This window comes from Hylobates moloch, unplaced genomic scaffold (assembly GCF_009828535.3).
Source record: "Hylobates moloch isolate HMO894 unplaced genomic scaffold, HMol_V3 SCAFFOLD_10, whole genome shotgun sequence".
NCBI classification, from domain to species: Eukaryota; Metazoa; Chordata; class Mammalia; order Primates; family Hylobatidae; genus Hylobates; species Hylobates moloch.
In genome coordinates, this window is record NW_026652285.1 from 66956390 (window position 1) to 66968868 (window position 12479).

General features: G+C 53.6%; 1 protein-coding gene across 1 annotated transcript; it reads left to right on the forward strand.

Moving 5' to 3' along the window:
• The first annotated feature begins 5766 nt into the window (after positions 1-5766).
• On the forward strand, positions 5767-12071 carry TEKT4 (tektin 4). The gene is made up of 7 exons (XM_032164577.2): positions 5767-5810; positions 6670-7340; positions 8759-8829; positions 9186-9329; positions 9996-10218; positions 10819-10973; positions 11797-12071. Exons 2-7 carry the CDS (start codon positions 6807-6809, stop codon positions 12011-12013), a joined length of 1344 nt encoding a protein of 447 aa, XP_032020468.1. The 5' UTR covers positions 5767-5810; positions 6670-6806; the 3' UTR covers positions 12014-12071.
• Positions 12072-12479: the final 408 nt, after the last annotated feature.

The window sequence follows — 12479 nt, forward strand, 5'->3', positions numbered from 1 at the left end:
CCCGCCTCGGCCTCCCAAAGTGCTGGGATTACAGGCGTGAGCCACTGCGCCCGGCCAACTATTTCTATATTTAAATGAAGCTGGTAAATGAAAGATACCATTCATCAAAATGAAAGACTTGCTTTAAGTGTGGTTCTTACATTTCATTCATTTATGATAGAGTAAATGTCTTTATAATTACTTTAAAATTTAACTCACAAGTATATTAAATCTGTTCATTGCAAGATTAGAATCAACTTTTAAGGGAACTGATTTAAACAAGACCTTCCTTAGTCTTTTGAGTCTCATATTTGCTGAAACTACCTATAGCTTGCAGGATAAGGGAGTTCACGGAACCTAGGGTGAGTGAACCCATGCACAAATTGCAAATTGCCCAGAGCTACAACATTTAGGAATTTTAGACCTTTAATTTTCCAAGTCATAGAAATTTGTTACAAGTTCGTCACATCTCTGTCTAAATGGCAATTGAATTTCTTTAAAGATAGGTTAAAAATGCATAAAACTACAACCTATTATCCATTTGTGTGCCTCTATTTTTGCTTTAGAATTATGGAAGTGGACCCTGTGCATTTGGAAAACACTTTTATGCATACACATGTGTGAAAAAAAATCTAACATTGTGTAAATTAAAATACTTTTTTTGAAGTTGAAAAGCATCCATTTGTTCTAAATCTATATATATTATGTGTATCTAGTACAGAATAAGCTGTAACTTCTCATTGAGGAATCTTAGGTTTTACAGATATGTAAAGCTAAAGCAACTCTAAAGAGTAGACACTTCAGAACAGGAAGGTTCTCGTCAATATTGAGAGTAGACACTTTCACTGAAGGTTCTGGTGAAATGTGGGTAACTAATTGCTTGAAATCTATAATTTGCTAGATAGTTAACGATTAAGTTAAAATGTCATTTACCATGCTTTTCACACTAAAATCTTTAACTTTTCGGATAAAATAATATTTTAAATGTTCAATTTTTACTTCTGAGGAAAGCTACTTCTAGCATTCTTTGTCATGGTGTGCTTTTGTGCAGTAAGTGGAGCATTTTCAGCTACTTACCTCTACATTCTTCCTGTTTTTCAGTTTCTGATTTAGATTATAAAAGGCAAATGATTAATTTAATTTGATACTCAGAGTTGTGTTTACCTTTAATGGACAAATATATGTCAGATACTTTGATGTTTATTGATATGACACTGTGTGGTTAAACAACGCAAGTATGCCCATGTGTTTCTTATAGGGTACACTTGAAACTAGTAGTGTTTATGCAGCTCACTTATGTAACTTGAAAATCTGGTACTATTGCATTCAGGACTGAAATCTTGGAGTTTAGGTGTCTTGTCTCTCATTTTGAAAATAAGTGAAAGTTGAGAATGTAAAATCTATAAAGTCCATTTTTTAACTATGGAAAAAACACAAATTAATGACAGACACCAAATTGCAAATCCAAAAAGCTCAGAGAACACCAAACAGGATGAATATTTTAAAAATATACCTAGGAATATCATATTCAAACTGTAGAAAACCTGTAACAAAGATAAAATATTAAAATAAGGCAGAGGAAGAAACACATTGTCTACAGAGAAACAGACACAAGAATTACATTGGACTTCTGTTTAGAATCCATGCAAGTAAGAAGTGTTGAAAAAAAATTCGAATATAGTGGGTATTTATTATCCAAGTATTCATTATCTAAAACTGCAAAGCTAAAATAATTGTAACAAGAACATATTCACTAGCAATCTGAGCATTCATGATATTAGTGTCTGTTCTGGAGAGAATTATGTCCCCCCAGAATTCCTAACCCGAAGCCCTGTCTCCCAGTGTGGCTGTATTTGGAGAAGGAACTTTTAAGAAGGTGAAGGTTAAATAGGGGCAAAAGGGTGAGGCCCTAATCTGTTAGGACTGGGGTCTTCATCCGAAAAGCAAGAGACACCAGAGATCTCTCTCTCTTTTCTCTCTCTCTCTCTCTGCCTCCCTCCTTCTCTCTCTCTGTCCCTCCCTCTCTCCCTCTCTCTCTCTCTCCCTCTCCCCACATACATTTAATTGTTAAATTGAGGTTTTTGTTAGAACATATATAGTGGCTTTTTAATAAAGTGTTACTCCTCTACTTAAAACACACACACACACACACACACACACACACACACACACACACACACAATTTTGATAAATTCTTTTTTGAGGATAAGGCCGGGCATGGTGGCTCACACCTGTAATCCCAGCACTTTGGAAGGCTGAGGTGGGTGGATCATCTGAGGTCAGGAGTTCAAGACCAGCCTAGCCAACATGATGAAACCCCATCTCTACTAAAAATACAAAAGATTAGCTAGGCATGGTGGCGGGCACCTGTAATCCCAGCTACTCAGGAGGCTGAGACAGGAGAATCCCTTCAACCCAGGAGGTGGAGGTTGTGGTGAGCTGAGATCGCACCATTGCACTCCAGCCTGGGCAACAAGAGCAAAACTTCATCTCAAAAAAAATAAAATAAAATAAAATAAAAACAAAAAAACACAAAACTGGGATGTGTCCCTGTCTTTTAGGCAGATAAAACTTTACCATTACTAAAATTGAGCCTCAGGAAAATTAAGCATGCTACACAAACTTAGCTGGGAATGAATACTGAAATGGAAGTTTGAATCCAAGATGATTTATTTTGAATCCCATGCTAATGCCATTAACTCCTATAGACCCTTCTCAGGTGCAGCCAGAGAGACACTAGCCCACTGATGGACGGACAGACGTGGGCAGGGTCCGTCTCACTAAACCACCCACCACTGCCACAGCTTCCTACAACAGACACATCAGATGATACTCCAGGCAAATAAATGATTTTCACTGAGGACTTATTCATTTTAATAATAGGTCCTGGTGTAGAGAAGTTCCTCAGTCTGTTGTGCATCAAGTTTTGAGAAGCGGGTAAGCCATATGTTTTGTGGTTTTGTTTGTTTCACAAATGCATCTACAGGAGGACCAATATTGACTGAATGAAGCTTTCATTTAAAGGGCTAAAATATGCTTTGTGTTTTTATATGTGGAAACTACTTTAAACCTAATGACTATTTATTGTATCATAGCTTGTGATGTATTCTGCTCATGGCTTTTAAGGTAAAATGTGCCATGATCCACTGCCATTCTAATTGCTTTAATTAACAAGTCATTACCACACTACTGTTACATCTTAATTATGCATACACACAGGTAGACTTATTTTACATATGTGAACTAACTAGTTGTCAAAGCAAATGAAGATTATATTCTGCAAGTAAAGTCTTTTTCTCTCTAAAATTTCTAGGGATGTTCTTTAAGTGAAATTAATATTCAAACTGAAGATTTTAGTTTAATGAACTGAGTGCAGATTAAAGTCTTTTTGTGATTTAAACATAGTCAAGAGCACGACTATGATATTTCATTGAAGTTATGCAATAAAATGTCTCTAACTTGCAAACAAATCTATCAAGCAGATGGCATGAATTTGAAACCAGAAATGCTGGGTTTTTATATAAATGCTTCATAGATTTGTTTTATGATAAAGAACACGTAACTGTCCTAAACCTCACACCAGCTCTTAAATAGGAATAATAAGTCCACATGAATGCTGATGCCTTAGCTATTATTAAACTCTTACAGTACGATGTAAAATGAAAGTACAATGTAATAGCATTCCTAGGCCAACCTTGACCAGTTTTATACAGAAGCATGTGCCAACTTTTCTGTTTGCAAGGATAATATCAAAGCAAACACCAGAAAGTTATATCTTTGATGCATTTTCTCAAAATCATACATATAATAAACAAACCAAAGACAAATGATGAATACTATTTCAGAAAATATAGTCTTCCCCTTTCTTCTTTTGCCAAAGAAGTCCAACATTTTCACCATTTTTATGCACACAATCAATTTTATTTAAGCTGGAAGTTAATGTCTCATTGTTTTCCTTGTTCTAAATAAACACCTTTTCCCTTGAGTATTGTTCTAAAAATTTTGAAGTGAAAAATTTTGTTCTGATTTTTCATGGTTGTGCTAATGATATGTGAAAAGGAATACAGATGGTATTTAATTATGAACAGGAAAAGATGTTAAATATAATTAGTCATTAGAAATTTGCAAATTAAGACCACAATGACTAACACTATATGACTAACACAATGACTAACAATATATCAGAATGGCTAAAATAAAAAATAAAACATCAAATGCTGAGGAGCATGAGTAAAAACTGGAGCTTTCACACATTACTGGCGGGAATGTAAAATCGTACAACTATGCCAAAAAGGAGTATAGTAGTTTCTTAAGAAACTAAAGGAACCCGAGTCCCCAGGCCTGCACTCTGGGCCAAGGTCACTGGCCCCTGGATCAATCAGGATGGGGTTCAGGGGCCTTCCTGGGGCCATCCAGTATCCAAGGTGCCCTTTGGTGGCCTCGTCTGCCCCTCAGCCCCTGAGCACGCCCCTCTGTCCCTTCAATCATCCCTGTCACAGGGACATCTGTCATAGAGCCATGCCCCACCTCTTGCTTTCTGGAGATGCCAACTGCCTGGGGTGATCTTAGCCCTGCCCTCCCCATCTCTGGGTCCTGACCAAGGTGCTCTAATGGACACCCCCGACCCAGGTCTCAGGGAGCTACCAGCAACCTGGGGTCCCTGAAGCTGAGATCCCACAAGACACATGTGGCCTGAGGGTCCCACTCTCTGGCTGGCAGAACCCACAGGTGGGAGCACACTGGAGTGTCCTTCAGGGCGTCTTCACCCCATGAGAGGGCTGGGGGCTTTGGAGTTTGCAGCTGACAGGAGTAAGGGCCCAGTCTCCTATCTCTGATGCATCCTTGGTCAAATCCTGTGCCTCAGCCTGCAGGGCCTATTGCAGTCACCAGGTGAATCTATGTTCCCTTAGTCTGGGAGCCCCAAGCAGGCAGCACCCCTGCCAACGACTTCAGTGCACCTGGAAGTGGAGGCTGAGAGGTCTCCCACTTCGCAGAGCTGGGCTCTGGCCCAGAGGCCTTCTCCTGGGCTCAGGTGGTCCCTCGAGCTCCTGGGGCTGCAGATCAGGAGACAAACACGGGCAGCTCTGCTCTGCTCTGCCTACAGAGATGTGCCCAGTGGATGCAGGTTCCAGACAAAAGGTGGAGCCTGACATGCTGCCCTGCGTGGGCTGCAGCCTGCTGCCATCTGGGGAAACTGAGTCACAGCAAGGCTCGAGGATGTTTCTCAGACCACACCAGCCCCTGGAGGTCCCCTGACCTCCCAATCTTGACAGACAGTGAGAAGAGGTTCCTAGGTCACCTGCCACAGGTTCTGGCTGGGGTTGGGCTAAGTTTCCGGGCTGCTGTCCTCAAAGCCCCATCAGGAGGCTGTGTCAGGCCAGATGCACCGTGGTGACAGCAGCATGGAGTGAGGGTTCTGGCCGTGGGAGAGGTCAAGACTGGGGGAGGTCAGGTCCAGGAGGAGGGCACTGGCGGGCACACGGTGGGGCTGGAGAGACCCTGGGCAGGGTGGTGGGAATGGCCCAGGAGGAGCCCCGGCTCCTGTGGCTGGAGGGCACGGACTATGGAGACAGAGGGGGTGGAGGTGGAGAGGACAGGGGCCCAGGGGCCTGTGCTGTAGGAGGGGAATGGAATTCCTAGTGAGGACTCTCTGGTGGGGGGTTCTCAGGGAAGAGGCGGCCGGAGGGGCTGGGGGTCCCCAGGACTGCATGCTCCAGGCAGGCTGAGGGGAGGCCCAGCCAGGAGCCGCAGGCTTCTCACCGCCAGGCCAAGGCCGCCCTCCGCTGGCGGCGTGGGGAATCGCGCCTAGGCTGGGGCTCCCCTGGCCCCAGGTATGGGGGACTCCCATGTGTCCTGGGACGCCTCCTGCCCATCCAGCCTCCGCCAGGCAGCCTGGCCCTGGGTGGCTTTGAGGGCAGCCTCCGCAGCACAGGACCTGCCTCCGCCCTGTAGGGCAGATTTGGGCTTCTGACTCTGGACACTTACCCAGAGGCTGAATTCAACTCCCCAGCGAAGAGCACACTCAGACTCCCTCCCCGTTGTGCCCAGCCTGAGGGAACCCTGGCTGGGACTTGGGAGGAGGAGGCCAGAGGCCAGGGCCTGGCTCTCAGGCACTAGGTCCAGGAGCAGATGGAGCAGAGTCCCTGCAGGAACTGCCTCAGACTGCCCCCGAGGGGGCCTGGCCTGGGACCCTCCCTGTGCTACCAGGCTGCTGTTGGGGCCAGGAGGGCAGGGAGAGCAGCCACCTGTACGGCATCAAGTAACACTATCAGTCAGCACACCCAACACCCACACGACAGCCACAGCCCTCTGCCCTGAGGGGGCTGCAAGTGGGCAGAGCCTCCTCTGTCTTGTTCACCCTGAGCGCGGAGCTCCGCACAGGACAGCATCAGAGAGCAAACCAGGAACAAATGGATGAATCAAGGAAGGGGCCAGGGCAGCAGGTCCCCACCCACACCCTGAACTCTAAGGGTGGGACACAGAGGCTGGAGACGGGCTGGCCCCAGGATCCTCTAAGTGACAGGAACCCTTGGCCACTGCTGATTGCCCCGAGGCGGGGGCAGGGATGGCGGGGCTGGGGCTGCCTGGCCCTTTAAGAGGGCAGTTCTGCCCGCCACCCTGAATGCCCCCTCCCGAAGCCACTGGAGAAGGGATCCCGTTTCTTAGCAACAGGAAGCTCTTGGTTTACAGTGTTCCCCAGGCGACTGGGAGCCGCGTGCTGCTCTGGGACTGAGCCGCTGGACCTGCCCAGCTGACCGCACTGGGCTGACCGCAACCGACTGACCACACACACCTCATTCCCCTGGCCCTGGTGGGCGGCGGGCACCATGGCGCAGAAGGATGTGCTCCTAACCAAAGAGCCGGCCCCGCAGACTGTGCCGCCCTGCGAGCTGCCCTGCAAAGAGTACGACGTGGCCCGCAACACGGGCGCCTACACGTCCTCCGGCCTGGCCACCGCCGGCTTCCGCACCGCCAAGTACCTGCTGGAGGAGTGGTTCCAGAACTGCCATGCTCGCTACCACCAGGCCTTCGCCGACTGCGACCAGTCGGAGCGGCAGCGGCACGAGAGCCAGCAGCTGGCCGCGGAGACCCAGGCGCTGGCGCAGCGCACGCAGCAAGACTCCACGCGCAGGGTGGGCGAGCGACTGCAGGACACGCACGGCTGGAAGTCGGAGCTGCAGCGCGAGGTGGAGGCGCTGGCTGCGGAGACCGACCTGCTGCTGGTCCAGAAGCAACGGCTAGAGCGCGCCCTGGACTCCACGGAGGTGCCCTTCTCCATCGCCACTGACAACCTGCAGTGCCGTGAGCGCCGCCAGCATCCCAACCTCGTGCGCGACCATGTGGAGACGGAGCTGCTGAAGGTGCCAGCAGCCTTGGGTGGCCGGGACTTGTGGGCGCAGAGAGGAGGGGCCCCGGCAGCTGATGTGGACAAGCCACGTGGCTGCTGCAAGCACGCAGGAGCCCAGCCCTCTGCACGTGAGACCACTGAGTCCCCAAATCTGGCCTCTTAGTGACAGACAGGAGGCAGCTTTGCCCCAGAAGTCCCCTGACTTCCAAGCAGCTGTTTCTCCTCCTGTCCTCCAATCCCTTTGAGTCCTGGCACAGTCATCCTGACCTTGGGCTGCCTGGGCTGAGCCACAAGGCACCTCTCCAGAGACCGTCCCTGGCTGGGACAGTTGCTCCCGAGGTGAAAACCCAGGCCTGGGCCAGCACTGCGGGTGTGGACAGGTAGGGTGGGGTGGGCTGGGAGCCACTGCTCCCATTCATCCTATACAGAGCAGGGGCCACAAAGATCTGCACTCTCCTCCATGTCCCCTGTAACTTCCCAATCTAGCCCAGCTTGTCTGTGGGGCAGCCCCATAGGGTGAGAGAGTAACTCAGTCCTGGCCCTGATGCTGGCTCTGGATAATTATCTGAACTCTCAGAGCCTGGGGCCTCCCTGAGAACCACTACAGGCCTGTAGACATTTGTAAAAGATGTGGGGGTGGGGACAGCTGGTCTCCTGCCATACCCCCAAGCTCAGGCAAGAACCCTGAGTCCCTCCCTCCCCTCATGCCTTCCCTCCTCCCTCCCTTCCCCTTCTGCAGGCCCTTCCCCCTGCACCCTCTCAGTGCCTCAAGAACTCCTGCAGCTCCCGAAAACCCTCTGCCCGCACCAACGGTGCCTGCTGAGTGATGGAGACACAGTGCAGGAAGAGGCAAACCCAGGGACAGAGGGGTGCAGGACTCCGGCCCTGGCACACAAGGAGGTAGCCAGTGGTCGAGGCAAAGACCCCAATCACAGGGAAAAGGCTTGTTCCTACACACAGAAAATTAAACTGGCCAGGCAGTAAGAAGAAACACAGGGTCCTCCTCCTGTTCTTGGTGTAAGGATGGCCTTTCCCAGCACAGAGCCCTGAGGGGCAGCCTGGGCGGGCATCTGGGCCCCCAGAGTTTGAGTCCTCAGGGGCTGTCCAGGGGCTGGCCAACGTTCCTGGGTGCACTGAGTGAGCAGCTGTGATGACTCCTGAAGCCTGGGGCGTGGGAACTGCCATGGAGGGACCTTCCCAGCAGCCCATAGAAGGCCCTGGAGGAAAACACCCCACTTACAACCCACCAAGGAGAATGCCCAAAAGCCCAAGATAAATCCAGTGAGAGAGCAGAGCTTCCATAGTCAGAGCTCAGGCCCGGCATTCAGCTCCTTCTGGTTGCTCAGGTGTTGACCAAGGCCTGCGGCAGCTGGGCCTGCTGGGATCCTCACCAGGGACGGGCTCTGGTGCTCAGGGCATCTCCTCCCTCAGGAAGCCGAACTCATCCGGAACATTCAGGAACTGCTGAAGAGAACCATCATGCAAGCAGTGAGCCAGATCCGGTGGGTCGAGGGCTGCCCGAGGGATGACTCCTGACCCCACCCATGGCTGGTCGTGGGGCAAGGCATTGAACGACAGGACCCAGAGGCTCAGAGCCGGCAGGGGCTGCCCCAGGTCACAGTGGGAGCGCAGGGCTGGGTGGGGGAGGTTCTGGCCCAGCCTGAGGTTGAGTGGCCAGAGCCCAGTCCCACATCTGATCTGCCAGCCTGGGCCACCACACCTGGTCACTGCTGAGCACGAGGGCCGCCTGGGACAGGCTGGCCCAGAGCTCCCTCCTGAAGCGGGCATGAAGGCCCAGCCTGCAGGGGGAATGGTCCTCCCTGGGCACACACCAAGGCCCTACTCAACCCCGCCTCAGACTGAACCGGGAGCACAAGGAGACCTGCGAGATGGACTGGTCGGACAAGTTGGAGGCCTACAACATCGACGAGACCTGCGGGCGCCACCACAGCCAGAGCACCGAGGTGCAGGCTCATCCGCACTCCACCACCTTCCAAGAGAGGTGGGCCCCAGCTCTGCCCCTGCGCTTGACCTGGCTGTGGTCTCGCCTCTCTCTGCCTGGGGGCCCCAGCAGCGCTGCTTCCCCCAGCCTGGCCCGGAGGCCCTCGCCCCCGAGGGCACTTGGGCAACTGTCTGCCCCTGGCATGAGCAAGCGAGCAAGACCCTCTCAAGTGCCCAGGTCCTGCACAGCCTGGTCGCGGGGAGACAGGACAGGGTGGGGTGGGGTCAGCCCCAGGCGCCGGCAGGACTGCGTTTCCGCCCGAGGCCAGCAGAGAGAGCGTGACCACCGCCCACTTGAACGCGGCAAACTCCTGGGTGCGAGAAGGGGACCGGGCGCTGGGTACTAGGGAAGGGGTGCTACGGGGGCCGGAGGTCCTGCAGAGGGGGCCTTGGGGGCGACGGTGCTGGGAACGGGGTCGCGGGGGCACGAGGGGACTAAGCGCTCGGGGTGGGTAGGGTGTGGGGGGTCTCAGGGGAGTTGTGGGCGGGGGACACTCGGGGGCAGGGAGCCTGGGGGACTGGGCTTCGTGGGGCGGCATGGGGTGCATCAGGGTCCATGCAGGTCCTCCAGGAGCACGGGGCGTGGACAGGGCATGGGGGCGGGGCAGGGCCCCCAGCCTTTGGCAGAGTGTCTCCGACCCTCCCCTGGCTGTACCCCGCCCCACAGCGCCTCCACCCCGGAGACCTGGGCCAAGTTCACGCAGGACAATCTGTGCCGCGCCCAGCGCGAGCGCCTGGCCTCCGCCAACTTGCGGGTGCTGGTGGACTGCATCCTTCGCGACACCTCCGAGGACCTGCGGCTGCAATGCGACGCCGTGAACCTGGCCTTTGGGCGCCGCTGCGAGGAGCTGGAGGACGCGCGGCACAAGCTGCAGCACCACCTGCACAAGGTGGGGCACCCTGAACCCCGAAGACGGCTCCCGCGTCTGCTCACTCTCATCACCTGGCCTGGGCCCTCAACACCTCTCTCCTCTGCCCCATTTACCCCAAGGGACCCCAGAAGCAAGTGTCGCCTCTCTGTAAACCTATGTGAAACCAGGTGACACTGAGTATGATCGGTGGGTGTTGCCATCCCCATGACTGAGCAAGAGGAGCTGTGGGGAGGATGGAGGCAGGAGGTGGTCTGGGGAGCATTGACCGCCCAGGAGGTCCCCAAGAGTCCCGGCCTGGCAGGCAGGGCTCTGACTCTAGGGTCTCAGCGTGGCCTTTACCGCCTCTGAGTCCCCAGTCCTTGAGCAGGATTCGGGTCCTGGTGACCACCAAGGATGGGGGTTCTTGGACCAGAGCTAAGGGACAACAGGCTGCCTGACTCTCCAGAGCCTGATGGGGGCCCCGTGCACATTGTTCCTTCATCCACGCCTCCCCGGGGCCACTGGTCAGGACTGCCCTCTGGACACAGCCCCAGGACCTGGGTAGGACCAGCCTGGTCTCGGCGTTCCATATGCCCGGGCATGGGAGCACAGGCCCAAGGGGCACCATCCTGTCTGCAGACGCTGCGGGAAATCACAGATCAGGAGTACAATGTGGCGGCACTGAAGCAGGCCATCAAGGACAAGGAGGCACCTCTGCACGTCGCCCAGACCCGGCTGTACCTGCGCTGGCACCGGCCCAACGTGGAGCTGTGCCGCGACGCAGCCCAGTTCAGGTGCTGCCTGGGCCTCTGAGGCAGTCCCAGGTGGCCGCGTCCACCTCCTCCCTGCTACTCTCTGATCTCAGCCTCCAATAAACACCCCAACCCCCCCACACACATCCCCCCCAGGTGCTGAGAGGGGAGGGAGACTGTGGGGCCACACGCAACACACAAGCATGCCTTAAACACAGACATAGATATGACACTGGACAGGTCGGGGTTGGGGGGTGCTCCCAGTACCAGGGACCTGTGCCCACGTGGTCTCACCCCACCCTGTGCTACCTCATCTTCCCGGGAGGAAGCTCCTTCAGACACGGTGAGCTCCAGGACGCCACAAGGCCAGAGAGGCCAGGCAGGGCCATTCCCTGCTGCCCTGAGGGTGCTGTCCACACCTCTGGTGGAAAGTATGACCTACGCCTGGGCTCAGGCATAGATGGGCCGTCCTTTTGTTTCCCTTGTTAACAGATGCCCAGTGGCCTCTTCTGAGTCTAAGTACCTTTCTTCCTTCTCTGCCCCTCAGTTCCTTCAAGGAACTGGGGGCCTCCCTCCGTCAAACATCAGGAATGGAAAGAACTGAGCCTGGTCGGCTGAGGCTGGTCCTGTCCTGCCAGGGTCGAGACTGCATGCGGGTCACTCATTCCCACTCAGGCCTGCGCTCCCTGGGAGGACCTTCGTAATTTATGCTCTGCCCTAGAGCCGCTTTCCTGGTGGGGTCCTTTCATGGAGTCTTCCCAGGACCTCCTGCCAGCTCCCATTGGGAGTTTTGGGTCCCCTGCACCCCGGTAGGTGCATACTTCTGCCCTTCCCAGCCCAGGCTCACACCCCTCAACACCCCCAGGCTGGTGAGTGAGGTGGAGGAGCTGAACATGTCCCTCACAGCGCTGCGGGAGAAGCTTCTAGAAGCAGAGCAGTCCCTGCGTAACCTCGAGGACACACACATGAGCCTGGAGAAGGACATCGCTGCCATGACCAACAGTCTCTTCATAGACCGCCAGAAGTGCATGGCCCATCGTACTCACTACCCCACCATCTTGCAGCTGGCTGGCTACCAGTGAGCAGCGGCACGGTGCTTCCCCACAATCCCCCAAATAAACAGCGCATTAGCTTTCTGCACAGTGTGTGTGTGTGTGTGTGTGTGTGTGTGTGTGCCCGGTGGGACCTCGATTTGCTGCCCATCTGAACTGGCCTTTGGGTCCCCTGTGAGGCTGGCTCTGCCTATGGACTCATCATCCCAACAGTGGGAGACGAGGGGTCAGAGCCGAGGACCAGGAATCCCTGTGCCTCAGAGGACAGGACATGCCCAGGTGGGGACTGGGGCTCCACAGCACAGCTCAGGTGTGGGCACAGACCATGTGTCCAGCTCAGAGCCAGGCCATCCAGCTCCCCCTCCCCACCAGTGCTGGCTCCTCCATTCCTTCACCAGGGTCTTAGGGCCTTGGGACATCTTTAAGACCTCTGCATCTCCCCAACTCCTCCCCCTGCACCTCCAGGTCCCCAGCCTCAGCTCACATACCCCTGTGG